The sequence below is a fragment of the Anguilla anguilla genome, chromosome 18, assembly GCF_013347855.1.
Source record: "Anguilla anguilla isolate fAngAng1 chromosome 18, fAngAng1.pri, whole genome shotgun sequence".
Lineage (NCBI taxonomy): Eukaryota > Metazoa > Chordata > Actinopteri > Anguilliformes > Anguillidae > Anguilla > Anguilla anguilla.
In genome coordinates, this window is record NC_049218.1 from 3,791,791 (window position 1) to 3,816,165 (window position 24,375).

The 24,375-nt window shown below is 44.6% G+C and overlaps 1 protein-coding gene across 1 annotated transcript in view; it reads left to right on the forward strand.

The window, feature by feature from the left end:
* The window catches only part of si:ch211-250c4.3 (uncharacterized protein LOC100535981 homolog), a 35,729-nt gene that overhangs the window by 6,070 nt on the left and 5,284 nt on the right, over window positions 1–24,375 (forward strand). The window contains exons 2-6 of the mRNA XM_035400973.1: window positions 5,645–6,441; window positions 15,379–15,540; window positions 21,513–21,699; window positions 23,034–23,161; window positions 23,590–23,711. Coding sequence (XP_035256864.1) covers window positions 5,645–6,441; window positions 15,379–15,540; window positions 21,513–21,699; window positions 23,034–23,161; window positions 23,590–23,711 — 1,396 coding nt within the window. The remainder of the gene's footprint in view (window positions 1–5,644; window positions 6,442–15,378; window positions 15,541–21,512; window positions 21,700–23,033; window positions 23,162–23,589; window positions 23,712–24,375) is intronic.

A 24,375-nucleotide genomic window follows, 5' to 3' on the forward strand; every position in this document is an offset into this window, starting at 1 on the left:
TTAGCTAATGACAGGCCAAGGCTTTGGGGAAACGAACATGTCCAGCCCCCTTAAAGCACTTGGGCTGTACCAGGAAAGGCGGGGCCAGGGCAACTGGGTAATTCTGCCACTCTCAGCTGCCACTGAAATAACGGGGCGGGGGCGGGGGGGGGGGAATATTTAGCTTTCTTTTGTTTTTCATCACATTCTTTTTTTTTTCTGGTCATCCAGTTCAGAATACCTAGTCATATTCCTGGGCTCATGCTATAGCTGGAACTTCCTCCATGGATTTTGGGAGAAGTCTCCTCCATTGTGTTTCCGGCTGCTGCCACTTGCATTTTGCTTTAATAATGCGATACCAGCATTATGTGGATATAACAAACAATAGAAACGGAAGTTAGTACCACATACGGTGATTGTTATCGATGGAATGTTATTGTGCTTCATGTTCAGAAAGCGCTATATCATTAATTATGTAGCAGCACAACGCATAGTGTGTGGCACAGATGACTTGAACTGCTCAGCACTGCATAAAGATTACGAACCTAGTCACATCAAGAAACTAATGTAAACCAGCCATTACATTTTTAGGTATGGCTGTGGGTCTCTTATCAATGTGGTAATATCAGTGATTTGAAACACACTGGTATTACCACAATATAATTTTTTACTAACAGAGACAGCCATTAAAACGAAAGGCTTCTTTTTTAGCACACGTGCATTTAAAATTGATCCCTCAAGAAAACAGAACTCGTGATCTACAAGTTAATTTTGGTTGCAGTTGTTTTTGGGATGCGGTGCTCACAGGGGTACTTGCGGAAATATTCAAAGAATGTTGTTTCTATGGAGCAGCTTTCATGGCTGATGTTGACATGTAACATTTTCAGATGTTATGGCCGAGTTGTTCCGCAAGGTAGAATTTTTTTTTTTTTTTTTTACAAGCCTTGTAAGTGAAGAAGCCTGGGAACATTCTCTCAATTACATTCCAGCTCTTTATAAAGTTTAATTCCCTCCAGTATGTAGCTGCTGACTTATTTTTTTCTAATTTATATATTTTTAAAATACCTATTCTGATAATGTATTCATAACTTTGGGCACTTGGAATGGAGCATTGTTCGAATTCCAGCTCACTAGGAGCTGGTGGCCATTCTGTTTGATCCTCCTGTATTTGAAGCCTGATCTTCGGTGATGTTAATTGAAAGCCCAAAAAGGATTTATACTCCAGATTGCATTTTCCCCTCACGGACATGAATAGAAATGCCAGCCATCAGCATTTCTTTCCCCACTGTTGACACGAATCGTTGTATTAAAAGGTCAAAGTGTTTAGTGCGAAGAATGTATGTATTTAATCGAATAATAGTGTTATTGACAGCAGTATGTGTCTCAGTGAGATGGGACAAAGCAATAACTTGGAACTATGGCAAGTTCAAGACTACATTTAGGACATTAGGATACGACACAACACACTCAGTTCAGGTTATCATATAAATATCTATATTTCTTTTGTATGTCCAACGCAATTATAAGAATGACAGATTTCTGACAGTGTGAGACCTATCTGACTGAGCCAGTTCTAGCATGCACTGGCCTGATAAAGCCAATTATGGGATATTCAGAACAGAACTGGTTGAGCTTATTTCTAACCTCTTATCTTCTCAAGATGTCATTGGCTTATCACAGCACAGGAAGCTACTGCGTTTAGGTGTAATATCTTTTTTTTTTTTTTTTACCAACTGCTAGTGTCTTTGAGGCATATCCTGAAAAACATGTCTTGTACAATGAACCTTGTTTCAGAAAGGCTCTGTGGTCTTACCAAAGCTACAACATCCATGCGTGCCTGTACACGCACCTGGTATGCCAACAAAAGCCACAGAGCTCTACTGACCCAAAGGAGGATGGCCCTTCAGGCCATCAGTCTCAGGCATTTCCTTGGACACATATTTTTTTCAAAGTAAGGGCTATCCTTACTGAAGCCCTTGGAGAGAAAGATACATATGTAGTGTTGAGAGAGAGAGAGAGAGAGAGAGAGAGAGAGGGAGAGAGAGAGAGAGAGAGAGAGAGAGAGAGAGAGAGGGAGAGAGAGAGAGAGAGAGAGAGAGAGAGAGAGAAGACAGAGAGAGAGAGAGAGAGAATATGAACCTGAACATGTGACTAATATACATGTCTATATGTATCAGTCACATATAGTCTATAGTCAAGCGACTGTGTTTCATAACTTCAGCAAGTGGAGTGTATTTAGCTAAAGCTGTACAACTTCAGACCTCATAATAACATCAAACTGGTGTGATTCCACAGTTAGGTATTGATTTTGCTCGCAGTTGGCATTTAACGGTTCGGAACTCTCATTCCAAGGTAATTTATTTCTTTCTACCTCAAACTCAAAACAAATTCGGAGAGAGTGACAGATCTTTCCTTTTGGTACTACAAGGTCACTGCGGGTGTCCAATGGTTATCATTCACAAGAGGATAACAGCTGAGTCCGAACAGCGGTACTGTATTTAACTTCTGACGACAGTGGAAATAACTGCAATGCACTGGAAGTTTCCTGTGTTTGGAGAAAACAGGAAATATATTCCCTGGTCTCTGTGTTGCGTGAATGCTTTTCAAGTACTGTAGTCTTGAAGTTCTTTTTTTTTTTTTCTCACGTGCAACACAAACGATTTAAGTGTTATGGAGAAAATCCCCTCGGTCAAGTTCAGTCCTACTAACCAATAACATTTGTCACATTTAAAAAAGATATACATGAACTAATAAAGTTTAGCTCTTGATGTGATTATTTATCTATGTGGTTCACATTCCATGCTAGGCGATGTCATGAAAAAATATGGGGCCACAAGCGAGTCAGGATGGGATTGTGGGTACGTCCAGCAACCACATATTAGCACATAACTTTGGCATATTTCTGTAGAAATGTGACCACTCTGTTATTGTATGTGTGTAACCTTTTCTCTGTCCATATGCATAATATGACAAACTTGAAGAGTGAAGAAAAAAATCACATTCATATCTTAGATGCCGATATCGGCAGACATTTTAAAGAGAAATGTTAAACGTTTCATAAATAAATGTTGCTATAATTCAAAAACGAAATTATGAACACATTTTCACCAAATATAATCAAGGCATATGACATTTACAGGATAGAGAATTTACCAACAAAGAGTACCTGAAAATGAAACATGCCAAAGAAATTATTTGAAAATGTAAATAGAATAAACAGGATAACATGAGAGTAGTTGTATATATCTGCTGTCAAAAGGTGACTAGTTCCATACTGTAGAGTTTTAGACAGGAGCATTACATCAAAAAAGACTTGGAAAACAAACCCATTGTTTTAAATAGGAAGAAACCTGGGTTGGATTAGGGGGTAGTATGACCTAACTAGACTGAAATGCTATCATTGTTTTTGCAGAACCACTACTCAGAAACGTTGTTATCACAATAGATTTCCCAGGAGAAATAGGGGTGCGCCTCCATTTTGGTCGACGTGATCAACACATTGAAATCAAAACAAGGGGTTTTCATTTTTAAATTATTTGGTGGGAAACTGAGTAATTCATAAACACAGATTTTAAATGAAAACCCTTAAATGCAGTTCAACAGTTCAGAAACAGTTTGGTTATGAGAACATCCCATGAAACATTAATGGCGTAATACTGTAACATAATTTATTGTTTGGCCCTTGCAAGCCAAATTTTGAGACTATTTCTTGTCCTTTTTTTAGGAAAGCCAATTCACATTACTTCCTGCTTAGCAAGCATTCATGTTTCATCTTGTCAACTGTACTTCCCTCTAATCAGCTTTGAGAATTTATCATACTGCAACACATCCTGCCAATTAGCTCAGAGAATTCATCATGCCAACAATGTTTCCTGCCAATCAGCAATGAGGATTCATCAGACAGTGTTTACACTTCAATAACCTGTTGGAGGACAACATTATGGCATTCTCAAATGTAGCCAGGGAGTGTCTGTGTGAAGTGGAGTTGTAAAAGTAGATGGCGGAGGCTAACAATGATCCAGTAACTGGGAAACATTGAACAAGACTTATTTTTCCCTCTTCAAAGGCGGAATGTTTTTAATAAATGTTTTTAATTAGGGAGGCCTGTCAAATCTTGAATGCAGTTGTTGAGTCTCACTGTTGCTCTATCAAGTTTCAAACTTTCCACGCAGGCATACATTTTAGCTAAAGGACAGTCTTACTTCACAAATTATGCTGTGTTAAAACAAGTGTTAAGCCAGGGATCCCAAACCCCAGTCCTGGAAGGCTGCAGTGTCTGTGGATTTTCTTACAGACAGCAGCTAATAAAAACATCAAGGTGTGCCGTCTTTATCCAATCAATGACTTAGCAATTTAAGTGAGGGAACACATCGAGAACCAGAAGACACCACAGCTCTACAGGATTTGGGATTGATCCTTAGGTCGGTGGATTCTTGACAGAGAGTCCAACACGATCCCATATAGTTCACTACGGCCAAAATGAACTCATTTTCTGATGACAGTTTGGAATAAAGGATTGAAACAGGTCATTTTACATTTAGCAGACATTCTGGAGTGACTTACCCACCTTACTTTTTTCATAGAATCAATTTTTTTAGCTGGATATTTTTTGTTTTTCGTTAGCAGATCAGATTAATTGCTCAAGTGTACCACAACAGCGGCTCATCAGATAATCGAACCTGCAACAACTGAATAGCAAGCCCAGTATGTACTCATTACACTACACTGCTGTCTGGTCACAACAACAAGCGCAGCCTCAGTGTTTTCAATAATAACAAAATGGTCTGATTGACAGAGAACAGGTATCAGATTGCCTTTCAGCGGGAAAGAGGAGATGTTCCATATGGGTGCTCTTCTGTAATGGTGCAAGACGGGACCTAACATCAAAGTCTGACAACCTGGTGTAGGACACTGACAAATAGAGTGTATCCACGGTTGCTTGTGTGTCTTAAGTCCAAAAAAGGCAGTTTTGTGTAAAACTAGTCTTCAGGTTTCAGCCCTTTTCCAAAACAGAATTTCCTCATGTGTTTCGGCTTGACTTTCTGACAATAGGTCTGTTTCATTCATGAAAAAAAACAGACATGTAATTGTGAGCTCAGCGAAGAAAAAAAAAACCCCCACTATCAACATGTTTATACAAGTGAACATTTTTCAAATACCTTAGAAGTTACAGTCTCCAAATCCCATCCTCCTTCCACACACCTTGCTTACCATAGAGATATTTTGTAATTACAAGTTTTTGTGAACGGCAGCACAACAGTAGTTTGGTAATAAAGGTGGATATTGAGGAATAGCCTCTTGAAATGTGTACAGGTGATGAGGATGAGTTTGCTATGGGAAAAGTCCACTTATTTTTTAGAAACTGGCTTTAGGATAATGGTAGTTTTACCTGCTGATCCCTTTTCCCAACCCTTCAATTTGCGACACAGCTCTCAAGCGTTTCCAGTTAGGCAGGCAGTTTTCAGTTTACCGCATTTCAACAGACAGTTAAATAACTAAAAAAAATACCAAAGGCATTTGGCAAGAATGTTGCAGTTGCCTAAGTAAACAGGACAGAACAAATACTGTGGAAGTAAAGATAAAATTAAAAAGAAATACAAGCATGTAAAGCACGGTACAAACATAGCTATATTTTTACCTTCTGCTTTTTTTTTTTTCACCGTAGGGAAGGGAGACATGGTCCTGGACGGAGAAGTAGTCCTAACGAAGATGAAAATCTTCAGTAACTTTCATGAGAAAACCTCCTGCTCTGAGGACTCTGTCTCGACCATCTCCATATCAGTGTCAGAACAGGACACCTCTGAACCCGCCAGCGCTCTGGACAGAAACGGGGTCCCCTCTGTGCCTCAACCAGAGCCATCGGAACCAAAGCCCGACTACCTGTCCGCGTTCTCTGAGCCCCAGCTGCCCAGGCTGTTCAAGTTTGAATCTGAGGACTCGGGGGTGGAGTTGGCCAGTGGGGCCAACTCCCCTTCCACCCCGACGGGCTCTGAACACAGCTTCGTCGTCCACAGCCGGGAATCCTCCTGCGACTCCCGAGACCTGAGCACTTCGGTGCCCTCCCACAATGCCCTGCTTCTGCTCGAACGGTGTCCCGAGACAGAGGAGGCGGAGGATTCGCCCCATCTGGCGGAGGAAGAGGGTCGCGCGGACGATTCGGAAGTTGGGTTGGGCTCTGAGAGCGACCCGTTAGACATTACCCTCGCCGAGGAGGTCAGGGATGAGAATGGCCCCAAAGAGGGAGCCTTGGGGGACACCGCTGAGGTTTGTGAGAGCGGCGCGGGGCTGGAAGCAGCCACACCGGAGGACGCAACGGAGGACAGCACGCAGCCAATGAGCTGCGAGTCCAGAGGGGCTTACGATGACATGACGGAGGTGGACTTACAACAGCAGCCGCTAAGGAAAAGCACCACGACTGACAGTTTGGACAAGTACATGGACGAGTGCTGCAGGCTAAGTGAGGTAAGACTGCGACACTGAGGCCAATAATTACACGGGTAGATTTGGTTTAATGCGGTGTTTGCCCAATCGTGTGTCATGGAGAGCCAAGAGAGTATGCAGGTTTTCAATCCAGCCAATCACTTCGCCTGCTGATTTTACTGATTAGTCACCTCCTCCTTGGCTGAATGAGTGTTAATTAGTGAAATCAGCAGGTGTAGTGATTGGTTGGAATGTAAATCAGCATCATATCACCCCTCCATGGCACATGATTGGGCACCACAGGTTTAAATGTCACAGATGCTACATGCGACTGAGATTTTGCATATATCGCACACACACAGAAAAATGTTTTGTTCAGTAATTAGAGTGTTTTAAATTCTAATAATGTATATGAGATCCCTGCTGGACTAGTGTGATTACAAACAGGAAGGGCTTCTCAAAAAAATAAAAACAGACGGTGGCTTCGGGTTCAATTATGTGCCAACATACACGTAATTTAATTTGTAACTAAATGCGTCTGAAACATAATACCTCTTTTCCACGTATCTAGAAAATTTGCAAACATGGCTGTGAGAAGCCTCGGAGACCGCCGATCTTGTGCAATACGTAGATTAAATCGGAACAAAGACGAGCGGATGACCAGAGTCATTCCACCCATAATGCACAGCAGGAGTTAATCCAGTGCTTAGTTCCTTTCGGTATCTGATGGGCAGCGATGGGTGACATCATGCCTGACTCACCGTCTTTGCTAGATGTGCAGTTAAGTGAACGCAGCCAAGGAGGGCTGTTGAAACTGCAAACAGGCAGGGATTGGAAGGAAAGCCCTTTTGGGTGGTGGACACCAAACATATTTACGCTCCCTGTAATTATCTTAATTGCTACCCCGGCCCATCCCTGCAGGACGGTCAAATGGCTGAATTTGCCAGAAGTGCCAGGAACTGGGAGCACAGGCGGATGTAAGGGGGCTGGGAAGGAAAGATGTTATATGGCTGCCTAATTTGTGACGGACTAACTCACTAGACTTTTAATAAATAAGAAAAAAAGTTATTTTTTAGAAGAAAAATTTGGAAGAAAAAATAAGTACAGAACATAATCCAGTTAGGCCCCTAATGCTTATTTTTTTGACTCATACAGCAATTACAGTCAACATTTTTGACTTGTTAGTCAAACAACATAAAACAAGTACTGCGTAATCCTGTCCTGTTTTCATAGGTATTGGGCCACCCCACAAAATGTTTTAAAAACAAGGCAGTAAATTCCACTTTGTATGAGATAAAGTGTTATAATTTGCACTGTCAAATATATTATATGTATGCCAGTATGTATGTATGCACACACACACCCTCACACACACCCACCCACACACAGCCACACACCCCCACACACACCCACACACACTCAAGTTTTATTACCCGTGTAATGAAAGGTGTATTCATTCAGAAAGGCAAGAAGAAACACATTCATGATGAATACTTGCCGCCGCAGAGCTTTGCGCTCGCTCATTCATGTTGCAGAAAGGGTTTTTTAATAATCCAGATGAAAACTACAGGGTGTACTATACCTGCACCTGCCAGCTGCACGGGCTGCCAAACGTAATAGCCTATTTGATGTCTGAGCATATTACGATGTTGTCTCAGCACGGCCTTTCATAACATACTATTTGCGTGTAAATTGATACTGCTCAGCCTCACATAGCATTAATCTGAATGGAAATGTAAGTGCTTTCATCATCAAAGGGGAAGCGCTTATCTGAGATCGAGCCTTTAGTGCAGAAAATTCGACTTGGTGCTCAACGGTGAGACGGAGACCGTCTTTGGCTCCAGAGCTGTGACCTCCTGTTTCTACCGCCTCTTCTTGTGCAAACTTGAGACTGTGAACTTTTAAAGGCAGCTTTTGTGGTCCTCGCTGAACTGAGATCAGATGAGTCCGAGTGGGTTTGCTGGGTTTGAACGTGGAAGTGAAAGAGGTGGATGACCTTGAGGATGACCTTGTCGGTCCTGTTGCATGCCGCTCTCAGAACCAAAGAGAAGATCTTAAGAGAATGCGGTGAGCTCAGCTTTTGACAGCAAACTGTGAAAATCTGTCAAAAATACTTCAACTCTCTGAAATAGATTTTGAAGTATCCATTTGTTTTTGAAAATGTTCACAGGGAACTTGTCACCTGCCATTTTTCTCTTTTTTTCCACAATCTGGAATGCCCAAGCAAGCATATTCGAAAGCATATTCGAAAGTCCACACCATCACAGCGATGTCCTTTGTAAGTCTGAGAGAGTACAGAGCAGCACCCAAGTACCTTGACGTGTGCGCCACCTGCCCACCCCTTGTTTTCACACAAAAAAGGCCAACCGCTGCAGAGCCAATGCACTGGAGGACAGCATTTCATGTGTAGCTGGAGCAGGCAGACTGCAGGTACTCAGCTGACCAGAGGTGGCGCTGTTGATAAAATAAGTCACTTCTGTGAGATCAGGCAGTGAATATCCTTCAGGTGAAACCCTCCCTCCCTCCTTGGGTGACACGGCAAGGCCAATCATGCATAATGCATTATGTGACTAAAGGACACATAGCCATTACAGCTGCTGGGCGCATCAAGAACCGTTGCTTTTAGGCTCCGACTGAATAATAATACTTACAATAATTCACAAATATATTAATAATACGTACATGTCTGGTTGAATCGAAGGGTGATGGTGCTGTAAACCAGGGGGGCCAATGTAAGGTCTACCTGCAGCCCCGGCTCAGGGGATGAAGGGCGTGGCGAGGCCAGGTGAAGGGCTCCCATGCACCCCACCTGTCTCGCAGCACCTGCTCATCAGCCCTGAGTGAGCGCTCAGGGGGCTTTGGCGATTGCCTGTGGAGTGACACCCTCTCACCTCTCTCTCTCTCTCTCTCTCTCTCTCTCTGTCACTCTCTTTCACTCTCACTTTCACTTTCTATCACACACTCTCCGGCTATATTTCTGTCCCTTGCTCTCTATCCCTCCAGCTGGTCTCTTTCTTCCCTGTCTCCCTCTCACTCTCTCTCTCTCTCTCTCTCTCTCTCTCTCTCTGTCGCCGAGTGGATGCAGCTCCTCCACCACTCAAGCCAGGCGGGCACTACCTGGGCGCACCAGGCAGGTGTCAAATTGCTCAAATTACTCACATATTTACCCAGATAAAGCCCCTTTGATACCGCTGGCTTTCGGGGGGCAAGCGGACGGGCGCTTCAGGGGGCCCCCTCTCTGGCCCACTTTTAGGGCGTAGTGCTGAAAGCCGGGCCCGGGCGCGGCAAAGTCAGGCACAATCATCACTTGTCACCAGAGCTAATAAGGTAATTCCTCAGCGGGCTAAATGGAGCTCTGTGGTCTGAGGGAAAGGGATATTGGCAGGCTCCGAAGCTTTTACCTCTTCAAACATGGCGACTTCAAAGGCCTCCTCTAATCTGATTGGTTTTTTTTTTTTTTTTGGACGGTATGAAAGCAGGAGGACACGGAGTCGTGGTCTGGTTGTGCAACGCAGCCCCTATCTGTCTCTCAGAGCCGGTGGCTTGTGCAACTCGCAGGACCTGATAGGGGGATGAAAGGAATTAAATCTGGTGCGAAAGCCTCCATGGGATTGCGCGTATATAAAAAGTTGGTCTTAGCAGTATTCATTATTGACTAATTGATAAATTTGTCACGTTAAAACACAGAAATAAATAGATGAGCCTCGCAGCCTTGGATCGAATCTGCACTGTGCCATTAACGACTGTGGCTGGTAGCCCCATGGAATGACTCACAATAGGCGATTACATCGTCCCAGGAAATGGGAAGGTTCAGTCGGATATGGTTCCATATTCATGGCTATCCAGCGACCCCTGCTGGTCGACCGGGCACCTGGAGATTGCAGCCAATGTCACATATGGAAGGTTCTTCCTCTGACTGTGATCTACACACTAGCTTAGCTGTAGTCTGTGGTGTGAAAAGAAGCAGCTGGTGACACCACGCGTTTCAGGGGAGAACTGTGGATGTTTACACACTCCTGAATCGGCTGTGGGGTTGGCGCATGTATGTGGCTGTGGTTGCAAACAATCGGCCATTCCGGTTTCGGGTGAAAACTGGATACGCTCAGCCCCATGTTGGGCACCAAATTCTTTTCCAAAACATAAAAACCAAATAAAACAAAACACCAAAACACAGTTTGGGGTGAAAATTTGATATGCTCAACCCCATGTTGTGCACCAAATCCTTTTCCAAAACATATTAACCAAATGAAACAAAACCCCCGAAAACAAATGATTTCTAAACAGGAATGCCTAAAGAGGGACAAGAGTGAAGGTAAATTTCAACGTGGGGACAGGACATTTATCATGTGGAGGTGTAAAGATCACGTCTGACTGTGGATGAATTCTTCCTTACGGGAGTCTCTGTGGGGGTATTTTTCACATTTCGCTGTAGGGTGGGCGTGCGGTGCAATGCGGAGCGTGGTGTCAGTGAAGAATGAGGACGGAGCAATAACTACTCGCACCCCCCCCCCCCCCCACCCTCGAGCGTCGGCTCAACCGAATTCCTCTGCTGCGGAACATAAACACAGACATATATATTATACATCTGCAGAGCTCAGGAAGACACATTCCACTCATTTGAGTAAATCCAATGATGGGGCGGGGGGTGGGAGGTGGCGGGGGGCGTTGGGGCGGGGGTGGGCCTGGCTGGCAGACCTGCCCGTACCATGATACACTTGTAAAGGTCTGATCTGAAAGCCAGCTCAGTTACAGACCTCTCTGAGCCTCTCCTCTCCCACGCCACAATCTGGAAAACTGATGGAAGCCTGATGATACCCGTCTACTATGTTTTTTTTTTTTCTGAAATCAAAAGTTTAGCCATGACGTAACAGGTGGATTCGTTGCAAGCTTCTTGCACAACTGTTTTCTTTGCTAGTGGGCAGCCAGAAATTATCAACACACGAGCCTGTGGGGGAGTGGGAACTGTGGAAAAACACTTAAAGGTGGGGAATGGGTGGGGGGGTGGGGAGTGGGGGGGAGGAGGGGGGTGCTGGCGTACTAGAGAAGGTCAGGATGAGCTATGTAACCACATTTTAGAGTGATGTAATCAAGTAGTTTCTGTGCAGGAAAAGCTCAATGCCCATTGTGATTTGGATAAGCATGTTTGAGCAGAATGTAAATCGATGGCATACAGTAGCCAGAAGTCGCTTGATTGGTCAATTTTAAGGGTTCCGGTGAAAGAAAGAACAGGTACTACATCGAGATGAAGGTGTATACAGATGACTGTTAGAACCTGTTTCTGTTCTAGTCTAGGTTCAGAAACGTCCTTTTGTGTCAACAATTACAGTTTCTGTAGTTGTGAGATTGTAGATTTCGCTGTGAACAACAGCACAAAACTTAGTCAACACCCCTGCTCCAGAGTGTTGGGGTGATGGAGTTTTTAGAGAGTTGCGTGGCAAGGCTACGGACATATTGCAAGAAGCTTTATCTCGACACACGCATTTCACATCTGGAGCCTCGTTCTTTCACAATATTGACACGTCATGTTTAGGAGGGAATTTTTTTTAACACGCGGAGAGTGGAAACATCCAGATGCATGGCCCGAGGACAACTCAGTTATTCCACACTCTATCCAGGGTGGATTATCAGTGTCTTAGCTCACATTGCTTCAAGTCAGACAACACTGAAGATGTATTTTTCTATTTTTTGCCTTCAATTCAGGTAGCCTGAGCTTACCAAGTGGAATACTGAGGTCCCTTCATATCAATTTTTCTTGATCTAGGCAAAATTAATTTCTTATCTCTAAGACTTTTTGCACGGTCAGAAGCCATCAGCCGGGATACAGTCTTTACACAACAGAGCAGGCAGAGAAGGAGGACCTCTGCTGCAGTGTAATGAGTCCATTATAACAGCTTTAGTACCTAGGTTTTGGATATAATCCTAAGACAGAAGAAGACTTGAAAATGTAGGAATTCTTTTCACGCGTTCTTCACTGAGAAAATGGAAGAATCCAAACCTTGTTAATATGTAAATGGCGAGATCTTGAAGGTGAGGTGACGAAAATGACAAAACAAGGAAACCAGTGAAAAAAACAAATAACTTCTCTTCCCAACATCAAGACTGAAATTGCAATAAATCCATGAAGAGGCTGACTCCCACACAGACTCAAGCACACCATAATAAGGTAGCCTCGAGGCTAAGGAGTTCACCCGTACGTCAGCAGTTCCCACGTCTGACCACCGTCTCTCCCCATGTCAGAAGGCAGGGGAAGCTGGGACAGGAAGGGAGTGGGACATTTCTGGACCCCCCATTTCCTCTTCTGTGGGTCACTGGGGAACCCGAGCCGCTGGCTGGGTCTTCCGTTCTTCACATCCAGGAAATTCTAAGTGCGGGCCCAGCTTTCCTGCGTCTCCAACCACGTGTCTGTATGTGTCACCTTCTCTGAATCGCCTCCTTATCTAAATTGCCCTTGCCCCCCCCCCCCCCACACACACAATACCCCTCCACCAGCTGCCCTTGAAAAGGTCCTGTTGATTGTCGTCCGCCCAACTGACTGTTTGAGTGAAAGTCATGTGTGGTGGGAGAAAAGACTAGATGATCAATGGGGTGCCAGATTTGAGAGTCTAGTCTCGGGGGAGGGGGGTGGGGATGGGGGGGATCGGGATCTGGTGTCGTTCTGGCTTCCATCTTTTTCTTTGTTCTTCATGTGAGAAGTTAAATGCTGCAAGGCCATAATGGGATGGATTCCAGCACGACTTGTTTAAGTCTGAAAGGTGCCTGAGTTTGGATTGAGTTTGCCACCTGACATGGCAAAAAAGGTGCTACCATTAAAATCAGTCAAAATGACAATGAAAGTTTTCATTTAGTTTTTTTTTATTAAATTTTTTTACAGTGAACAGGAGACTCTGTACAATGGAGTCTCACTGAATTTACACACAAAGGTTAGGTTATTACGTTCAAGCGGAAGAAGTATAGCGATTTACCATTAATCTTCATGTGCATTTCAGTATTTTTCACTGCGGTGAACGACATAGTGCAATCACTCTGGGGGGAAAAAATCAAGTGCAGGAGATTAAGAGCAGTATAAATAAAGGGATTACTAGTGGATCAATGGATATAAAACAAAAAAGTGAAGTAGATGAGAAGCATGTGGCATTTTATATGGTAGATACTGTTGAAACTCAATAGTCATCCTTAATAGCCACAAAAAAAAAATCCCTTCAAAGGAAACCTGTGGTCAGCTATCAGACCCTCTACAGGCATTTATGGGTTTGTTCCCATTGTCAGACCCCATGCTTCCATTAGCCAGATTCCAACAGGGCAACGCTGGCAAAGGCTTGTGGGAAAAAGAAAATAAAAAGACCTGATCTCACTTCCTGCTTTTGTTGGGAACCTCTTCGGAATGTGATGATTGTATAAATGTTTTCTCAAAATTTCCTTTTTTTTTTTTTTTTTTGTCCGTTCGTGAAACATGAACATCTGCGAGCCTTTTTGCGCCAAACAATGTGTGAGCTAAATAAATAAATACGCATAAGGGCGCCCAGATATTTTCTTTGTGTGCCTGTGTGTTCTCACCTCTTGGCTTTTAAATCATAAAACAATCGGTGGGGTTGACTCATTTCGCCACCCCATCCCGTTCACACACCGTAACCTCCGTTTCTGCAGGATGCCTATTTCAAAACAAGGAGGCCAATACTATTCAGCAGGAACCTAAAGTCACCGCGATGCCAAAATGCCAAGAGTTTGTTTGATGAATTGTTACAATTGCAAAGCTTTTTAAAACGTGCTGTAAAATGGTGACTTGACAGACTTTTCAGTTGGAAGAAGTGCCAATGGACTTGACCTCAAGTTCCCAGTGTATCATGGATATGCCTTAGTATGGTTGTTTTATAATATTTTCAAGGTTAAAAATCCTGCATAGTGTGCCTTTAAAAAGCCGTTCTATTTATGTTCCCCTTCTCAACTCAATCTTCATCTTCATCTTTCACTGGGAGTACCCTCTGTCGTCATAAATCCAACTTTTAAAACTGTACCATCTGCCAGCACAGTACATAAAGGTTATGTAAGAAAGTCATGAGGGGCCTAGACCTGTGATAAACCCTTTGTTTAAATTACATATAATCACCTTAGAACGTAAGATAACTGGTGAGAGTCGGCATGAAACATGCTGCCTCAAAAAAACAAAAAAAAACAATCAAGTAATCTGAAGGTGGTAGTGCAAAGTTTTTTTTATCTCCTTTCAGGAGTAATAAAACAAGAAAGGTCTAAGTTCTGCCTGTACACGTGATGCCATTTTGCAAGCTTCAAAAAAAAATTTGCAATGACGAAAGAAAAAAACGTGCCTATCGGCGAAAGTAAGGCACCAGGACCTAGTTACCCCCCAGTGGTGAACTATCGCCAACTATCGCCATGCTACGAGGGCCACATCTGGTTAGCCTACAGTCCCCGTTAATTTCCCAGAGTCAGTCCCAGTTAATTTCATGCCAGCGCCCGCTCATGATTTCAGGACAGAGGTTCATGCAATTGGAACAGCACAGCGTACATAAAAAAAAAACGACTAATGTAAACAGATTCAATTTTCCCTGAAAATAACAGAAAATGTTTATGGCTGTGACTCAGATAATATAGCATTTCATAAGCTAAAATTTATTATATGCATTCCATTACTGTCTACTTGCAAAAACAGTTATAGAGCTGGATATGATCCACAACCTATCGGAGTGGGCAGAGTCCTCTGGTCTGTCCTTTGAACTCTGCAAAAAGCCATGTGGCTCACGATGATTTAGGAGGATATCAAACATCGCATTGTGACAGGCCGCTATTGAGAGCGCCCCTATCTTCACTGAGAAACATAGAGGGCGACGAGATTTAGTCTAAACAAGATCCCACCTATCAGCAAGTAATGGATGTGTGATTTTAAAAACACTTAGCTGGCCTGTTGATTTCAGATGGTGTTGATAAAGTTTTATTTTATTTGATCTTTTGTGTTTGTTTCCCCAGGTACATCAAGCGAAATCCAACCCCCTGGGGTCGGGCCTGGGCTACCTGGAGCACATCTGCCAGCTGATAGAGAAGATTGGGCAGCTGCAGGAGCACAACCTTCGGCTCCAGAAACAGATCTGCGGGCTCCAGAAAGAGAGCAGGACCAGGAGAACAAAGGAGGTGAGATGAAATGAATGAAAATCCCACCATGACCGTACGGAAATGGAATATGTAGAAAATATGCATTTTCTGTTGCAACACTTCACAGCACAACGGGCAAATACCCAGTTAATGCTGTGTTTAGACATTGCAAGATTCCTTTTCAAAGGGTTACTACTGCAAGATATATTTATCTTTGCATTTATTGCAGTATATTCATTTACTGTAAGGAACCCTACGAAATATTTCCAGCATTTGCCCTGTGAAAAAACAGAACGCATGTGTTCAATCAAGTTTGGACATATCTTTAAAATACTCAAATAACATGCTTATTATAACATGCTTATTTTCCATGTAGCCATCGGTTTTGGTGGTAGCTGAACTAAACAGTGTCAAGTTGAGGACAAATATTTATGGAGGATTTATTGAATTTCAGGAAAAAAATGTTTGGTTCACTATTATTTCTACTTTAATATAGATTGGACCAATCAAAAAGCAGTCAAACAACTACTATTACTACTTGTAGTTTTCCAAGAATAGTCTTTGGTTCTCTTTTAACATATGACTGCGTTACACATATGACTGCAGTACCTGCTACTGGAACATCAGTGCCGATTGTGTAGATTCATGTTGAGAAGACTAAAGCTTCAAAACGTGTGATTGGCTGCTGGTTCATGTCCAGGTTGGGCCAATGCTTTTACAACCCCGGAGCACTGAAGTCATGTGCCCACGTTGTTGCCATGTAAACCCAGCTGCTTCTTTAAAGTGGATTCAGAAGTATGTGAGTCACACACAATGAGTGTCAGTCAACTATATAACAGCCAGAGCAGCTGTGCTTATCCCACTCCCAGTCGAAGCATGTGGTCTGCACGTTTCAGGCTGTCCGTTCCACCCAAGCAGTTCCACCGTTCCACCGTGGTGTTGGGACAGAAACACGCGATGTGTTGACATCAACTGATGATACATAAGCAGGCAGCGGGGGGTCTATGTTTCCCCGTGTATGTTGAGAGGGGACCTCATAGGGGCTCGTAGATTTCAGCCAAAACCCACATCAGAGCAGGATGCTCTGTAACAGCAGCGACAAAACCACCCACAACAAAGCCTCATGATGTCATCGCAGCTGCACCGCTTTGAAGAAGTCACCATCTTGGTTAACTCATATGGAAGTGTTGTTTGTCAGCTGTAGCTTCAAACTGAGCGTTGCATTTTAGACCAGCTATAATCCATTATCTATTTATGAATAAGATGGAATTAGTGCATTATTATTTCCAGTATTCTCTGGAAATAATAATGCACTGAGGACGGAGCCAAGAGTTGTATTTGAACCTGGAATTCGTCGCTGTTTATGCAACATTCTGGCGTGTTTTTGAAGAACAGTTCACAGTACGTTCTGCTAACAATATGGAGCATGCAAAAACAGCTCTTAGCTCTCCTCACACATTGTTTTCCTTTTCAAAAACAGGATGAAAAAAAAAGCCGGCTTTAAATGTTATCCGGGGCAAAGCCAAAGTGTGAAAAAACACTGGCTTTTCATCGCTTTTGTAAAGCGATGGCGGCGTTTTGTGGGCCATATTGTTTTCCACGGGCACATTTTAAGTGCCAGAGGGGGAGAATTTTAACACTTTTTGAATGGGGACTGAATGCCCCTTCAATGCACTTGAACTTGGTCCGTCACAACCTTTTCGGTTCCAGTTAAGCTTACGGGGGTGAAATGTTTTGGTCACAATTCGTGTTGACCGTTCATTTCCTCAAAGATTTTTCAAGTGGTAGAGATATGTGCACGCCGGCCTCATGAAACCCAAGACCATGAAATGAGATTTTTTTTTGTTAAATCTTTTGAACCTTTCACAACTACCTCAGGTGTCCTGCTGCTCTGGATTATCCCACTCCTTATCGCGTACGGGATAGTCACCCATTCCACACCTTTTATGGGACGAGCATCGCGTGAATTCACCGCCGAGGAGCTGTGCAGATGTCATCCCTTCTGTTAAAATACTCTGTAACAACGCTCAAGGTTTTCAGAATGCATTACAAAACCAGCGCTGTCAGCTGAGCTCGAGGACCGGAAAAGCCTTGCGCTGAAGCGGTGGGTGAGCCCAGCTGGATTCCTCACTTCAAAGATTTCAAAGAGAGGGGAAAAAAGAGGGAGAGAGTGAGAAGAGAGAGAGAGAGAGAGAAAGAGAGAGATGCCAAAATGTACTTGCTAAGACAGCCCTGGCTACTCCTACAAGAGAACCCTTTTGATTCTCAAGCTACACCGTTTTTTTTTTTTTCCAACTTTAAAAATCAAAATACATTTGCAGCAGCACTCTCCCACAGCCTGTGGAATGTGTTTTTATACTTTGAAACAGCTCTGAGAGTTGTGACTTTGAGTGAATACTACATTTTGGGCTGCTTTGACAGCCGTGGTTCATCTGTAACAGCAAGTGTCAGCTAGAGAGTGGTTATCTCTGAAACTAGATGTTCTGCGTCTGTTTTCAATAACGTTACTGTGTACATCAGTTTTTTTACACAGAGGAAAATCTACAAAGAGTGGAGTATCTACACATTGAGCTTCATTTTATAATCCATGAAATCAAGTGTTAAATACATACTTTGCAAACACTTCTAATAAATAGTCATGAACCTAATTATCCACCTGAGCGATAAGACGAGGAAAATTAAAAATGATTAACTCTCCAAAGGCTTGTGCGTTGAATGTTTGCCTTTCCTTAATTCAAAACTGCTATCAATACCTAAGATCAAAAGCAAAATAAGGCCTGATGTGTTTATTTGATTTACAGAGAACTTAAGGCCGGCCAGATTGTCTTTTAATTGCACGAGCAAGTCGAAAGTGGCTGGAGGGGGGCTCGCAAACAAAGGGCATTAAAGCAGGAAAAAGGTGTAGAAGTTAGACCACACTGCTTGAGCTCTCCGGGGCAGGTAATTTTACCCCGCTGAGAGTTTGTTCAATGAGCGACCCTAAAGCACTAAGACACAGATGACACTTCAAACAGGGGGACCCCCAACTAGAACGTGTCTGAACTCGTCAGTTAGACCTTTTTTCCCGACGCTCGGCACTCTCATCCTTAACCCTTTCATCTTTGGGATTTTTACCACCCGCAATTAAAAAAAATAGCCCTCGGAAAACTGGACAATAGCCACCCCACCCAGCTGCTCGTGGGATCAACTGATCGTGTTCCTTCAAGGGTCACCAATGTTTTCATTCTTCTCAGCCACTGAATGACACGCAGAATGTGCTGAGACACGGGGGGTGGGGGGTGGGGGTGGGGGGGCGATGGGTTATGAGGGTTTGAACCCTGCCCCATTCTTGAAGGTATTTTGAAGAGGACTGGTCATCGTGCCCAAACAAGATTCCCCTGGACCATGAGTGAGGAGAACCCTTGTAAAAATGTCTTTTCCGGGGCCATTGAAAGCCTTGCAGTAAAGTGGTCTGCTTGATTAACTTGTTTCATTCTGTGCTAAGTTGACAATCCCACGTCCAAAGCTGTCTGCACCTGTGGGGATGTTTCGTGGTTTGTAGGAAGTTCCACCACTCTGGGAAGCCATATGTTGAAGCCAATGACGTTCAACCTGTTAGCATGAAACACTGTGAGCTTGCTCCTGTGGAGGACAGCCAGACAGTGTGAGTAAGGGAAGCACCTGGCAAGTGATTCATCCAAACCCCCACACGTGCCGCCCCCCCCCACCCCCCTTCCCCCCACCCCAGCCCCCACACACACACCCAGGGGCCTGGTGTTGCTGCAGTGAGGGTTATTAGCGAACGGGACGAGGTAGAGTAACCTCATCCCAGCTGAAACGCCAAGACCCTACCCTGCTCCAGAAAGAGCCTTGCAATCCTTCCTCCAGTTCTTATAGTTTATTCGGGGATTCAGACTTAGCGGCTCTGTTGAGGGGGGGTGGGGGGCAGGGGGGTGACCTCACTCTCTGGAAGGTGGAGCGCCTCCTTTGTGCGCTAAGCACACACAGATGGGGGAGTGCCCCGGGGGAGAGCAGGACCACACCGTCTGGCCAAACTTAAGACTCGGGCCAAAACCGAATCCAAACCCCCAACCCCCTGCGTGGACCAGCGATGGCTTTTCAAAGGGTAGAGCTGGGTCAGTACTCCGCCGGGAATCGCAGACTTCATCAGAAGGCCCGTAAAACAAAAACAATCCCGCAGTGTCAATAGTCATCGTGTTCTGTATACCCCTGCTTTTTAAGCAAACGTGAACTTGGCAGCACAGTTATATAACAGCAGAGGGCCAGAGTAAAACAAACCATGGAAAACAGGGGGTTATTATATAAGATGTACAGCGGGAAAAAAATGTCTTGTTTCCTCTTTATTTTCTCCCTTGGAATCTTCAGTTGTGTCTCTCAAACCAGTCTTCGGCCTGAACCTGTGTGTGTGGGGCAGTGGAGATATAAAGAGCAGGCATTGCTCCAAATCACTCAACCGACAACCCAGGATTTAGTGCTGTTCAGAGGATTCATATATTTAGCGCTTACTTACGAGAGCTGTTGATCTGAGGACATCTGTTGACTCGTAGGCAGGAACTGCAGTTGTAACCCAAGAAAACCCTGGGCCAACGTATATACAACATAGCCATGACCAGGCCAATTACCCCCCACTGTTGTGAGCTACCAAGTTTTAAGTAGCCAATGACTTGGTAGGGGATTGAACCTGTGAATATGGGACCTGAACTTGTGCTTATAGCTAGTGCCTGTATTGAAGTGTCTTATGTACTGTAAAACACATCTACAGTAAAGGCAAGGGGACGTGACCTTTACCGCAGATGTGTTTCACGGTGCGTAAGAGGTAACCTCTCTACAAAGGATGAAAAACAAACAAACGCACAAGAGAGGAAATGACTTAATGCGCTGTCCTCAGTACGCGTTTTTCAAAACCGCCCCTTGAAGTCTGCAGATGGAGGGTTCATTACTCCCTCTTATAATGGAAATGCCCCAGATACCCCACAGTTACTCAGAAAGTGCCTCTTTCATCCACGGCCCGGTAACAATGGAACAGGAAAAAACATTCTTCCCTTTCAACTTGTTCCCATTGTGCTGGTCCATTGTATCAGCGTCACCAAAATGAAAACGTCCAGAAAACCAAACGGGATTTCAGAATTTCCCCATGAGCTGGTGGAACTGGCCCGCTCTTTAACAGCGGACGTTCAAGCACATGTCAGTGACTCAGAATGCCTGTCCGGCTGTCCGTTTGTGAACCTGACTGGTCTTGGAACGCAGCTGGTTTTTTGCATTCCTGATTTTTCTAAAAAAAAAAAAGTAATCAGAACCACTGAAGCCATGACCTGTAATGATGACAAGCAACAACAAAAAAAATAATTAAATTCTGTGCAATGGAGCAGAAAATAAACTTCAATAACCCTGATTCTCCAGAAAAAAAGGAATTTTTTTTCTGGCATTCTATTTGGAGATCCATGCCAAATAATGCTGGTGTATGACAGCCAAAGCACTTTTTAACTCCTGCTTGCTAACCAACAGCAGATGCTGGATCTTGACATCAAGTATGTACAGTTAGAGGGCATCCCTCTGAGGCTACGGAGGGAACAACAGATAAACAAACTCAGTTATGCCTAAATAGGCAAAAGTTTCTAAATAGAATTGCACAGACAGTTTGCACCAAGTCTATTTTGAATAGCATAGCTGTCCCTTGTTTGACTGTTGTTTGTGTCTTTTTGGGGAGAATTGGGGGCACAGCAACACCGCAAATGTTGCTGCACACCCCATCTCCCTCCTGATCTGATTTTAAGGAAAGAAAGACTGACTTTGTGCATTGATTACGCAATCTGTTCCCTGAGGGGGGAAAGTGAGAAATGAGCTGATTTTAAAAAATTTGACTTGCATTGAAAATGTCTTGCTTTTGCTCTGCTGTGCATGGTGTGCAAGGACGTTTGGGGTACGGTCTGGGTTAAATGTCCAAATAACAGATTGTCAAAACCCTAACTCTCTCCTCTCTCCCCCCCCCTCCCCCCTCCCCCCTCCCCCAGGACTTCTTCCTCCAGCACTGCTGCTGTGGGGCGGCCAGCCTGGCCTTCCAGGAGCTGAAGAGACACTCCAGGAGCGAGTTCTACAACATAAGCGCCTCCAACGCCACGCTGTCCGACCTGTCCACCATCCCGGAGGTCACCAGGCATCCCGGGACCAGGCATCCCGGCAGCAGGACCGGAACGCCAGGTGTGTGCACAACGGATCAATCCCCCGCTCATCTGAAAACCTCCTCGCTAATTCATTCCGCTTAAACTTGCACTGATTCGGGTCAACAATGTTTGTCTCTAAGTCTGGATTAAGAATAAATGCCAAAGTTGTTCAATAGAGAGAGTATGGTGAGTTAGTCTATCAAACACGTTATTGTCACCCATGTTTTGGTGCCTGTGGTTACCCTAATTATTTGTCTTAAATACTACCTGCTACTAACTAACTTAAACTAAGGCTGAGCTGAATAACCCCAATCCTATTCCATCACCATGCCTGCATTTCAATATTAGGTATACACAAGCATGGGATACTATTCATTAATTGCTTTCCTTCATTTATGAAACTTCCATATTTAAATATCTCTGCTATCCCTCAGTCTCTGATAACAAAATTGTACCATGAGAGGTTGTTCAGGAGGGGCATTGTGCCCATTTGAACAGATTTGTTGACCCCACTTTAGGTCTACCATCACTCCAGCTACCCTAATACCACCCCTCTCCCCATTTTATCAAAACTGTATGCACTTTCTTGTAGTTATACAACAGCCATTTACATATCTGTGTGTATATGTATGTGTATATGTGAATGTACACATACACATGTTTGTGTGTGTGTGTGTATTTGCTTCTAAATGAACCTTAGTAACACACCAAGCTCACTTTCACACAAACATATTAATAATGCCCTCCGGAGAGCCTTAGGTGTTATTTCACCTCACTTTCACCTTTGGATTCACATTCTTCACACCAGGTAGTCCCACCAGTGGTCCCACTGCTCCCCCGTCATTCCCCCCCCCCAAACAAAACGCTTTCTCGCCCGCTTGTTTTCGAAAGCGGCTCGTGTTCTCCTCAGGTGGGTGGACCAGGGCAGCCGGTCCCGTGGGACGGAGAATATTACCTTAGCGAGAGGGGAATTCCTGGTATTCCGTTTATTGAAGCAACACGCAGCGTCCCACGGATTCAGGAATTCCTTGCCCCCTCAGATTGGCAGGAAACCGGAGCTGGAGGGAGGGAAGCGGCCGTCCTCGCGCTAAGATAACAGCAACTGGGGGGGGGGGGGGGGGGGGGGGGGGGGGGGGGGGGGGTGAAGGGGGTGGGGGGAATGGCACAAGGAGAGGGGGGGGAGGGGTAGACGAGTGCAGGAGGTGATTGAGGTCCCCCAGCTCCGGGTGATTCATATCGCTGCATAAATTCCCCCCCCCCCCCCCCCCCCCAAAAAAACAAAAAAAAACAAAAAAACGGGAATTTCCATATTTCCATGTGCTGGTCTTCGGAGGCTAACGAGATGCTATCTTCAACTTTTGGGCATTTCAGAGGGGGAGAACGGATGCCACCCCGTTGTCCCGCTGTGGAGGAAAGGCTTGAATCGGAGGAGCTACACGGAGGGGGAGGCGCGGTACCTCAGCGACAGCACGGAGGCGCTCTCCGTTCCGCACAGGAGGGTGAGTAACACACCTCCCCCCCCAGGCTACACTACACTACACCCCTGATAAGCCAGAGCACACACAGGGCCAAAAACAGATACTCCCAAGAACATCCACTTCCAGTTCCCAAAACAGATACCACTTTTAATTTTCTTACAAGAGCAAAAACATTGGAGCGGCCATGGCTTGTGAGTGAACCAATTCTAATGATCGACAAGAAAATATTAGCCCATATTCCATTACAATGTGGTGCAGTAAATCTACATCATTTGAATTATTCGACATAATTTGTTAAGTTTAGCAAGAGTGATGTACGGCATATCTCCTACAAGAACTAATTTGGAACTCCACTGGAAAAGGCTATATTTCCCAGAATCCACTCAGTGATGTCTCTCTTCAGGCTGTTGAATGATGGAATTTGTCACTTTTTTCTTGGGTTTCTGCAGCTGAGTGAGAACTACACGTGGGGCAGAGTGAAGGAGCTGGTGAAGAAGACCAGGCTGAAGAACCAGAGCAGGCTGGGCCTGACGTCCAACTCCCTCAAGAGGTCCTGTCCCCAGCTCTACCGGTAAGTTCCTCAGTCAATTATAGCAGTCGTATTCCTCATGAAGCCCCGCCCCCCAGCTCTACTGGAACACACTCCCAACCAATACAACACTCTCATTCCCCCAGGGAATTTAAACATCACATTTCAGGGTATTTTCTTGGCTGAGAAAACAGTACGCTCTCAATACATTGTTGTAATGTTGTTTGTCTTCAACGAGCACAACAAATAAATAAAACAGGGCACCACATAGATAAGAGCAATTTTTCTGTGCAGCTGAGACATTGCACTTGGACACCATTGGAAGGGGGAGATTTCTTCGGTGAAGGGTTTTTTTGGAATTACGTGGGCAGCGCGTACCCGAATCCAAGCGGACGGGCCGCCTCTCCCATTGTTTGAGGTTTTTGGGAGTGGGTGGAATCCTGTGGGAGTCGAGGGGCTGATCGCAGAAACAGCCATCCCTCAATCCTCCGCCTCTCTAGGACCGCTGAGATACGGCCTCGCCTTCTCGCGCGGGGAGAGCTTGGCTGGAGGCCCAGAGAGGGATAGCGAAGGGGGCTGTTGTGTCAGCTTGGGAGGGGTTCGGGAGAGTTCCTGAGGATTGCTTTAGAGCAATCAGCGCAGATATGGCAGCTATGCGGGGCTCTCTGTCGAAGGAAGAGCCCCTCCCTCCCCAAGAGAGAACAGC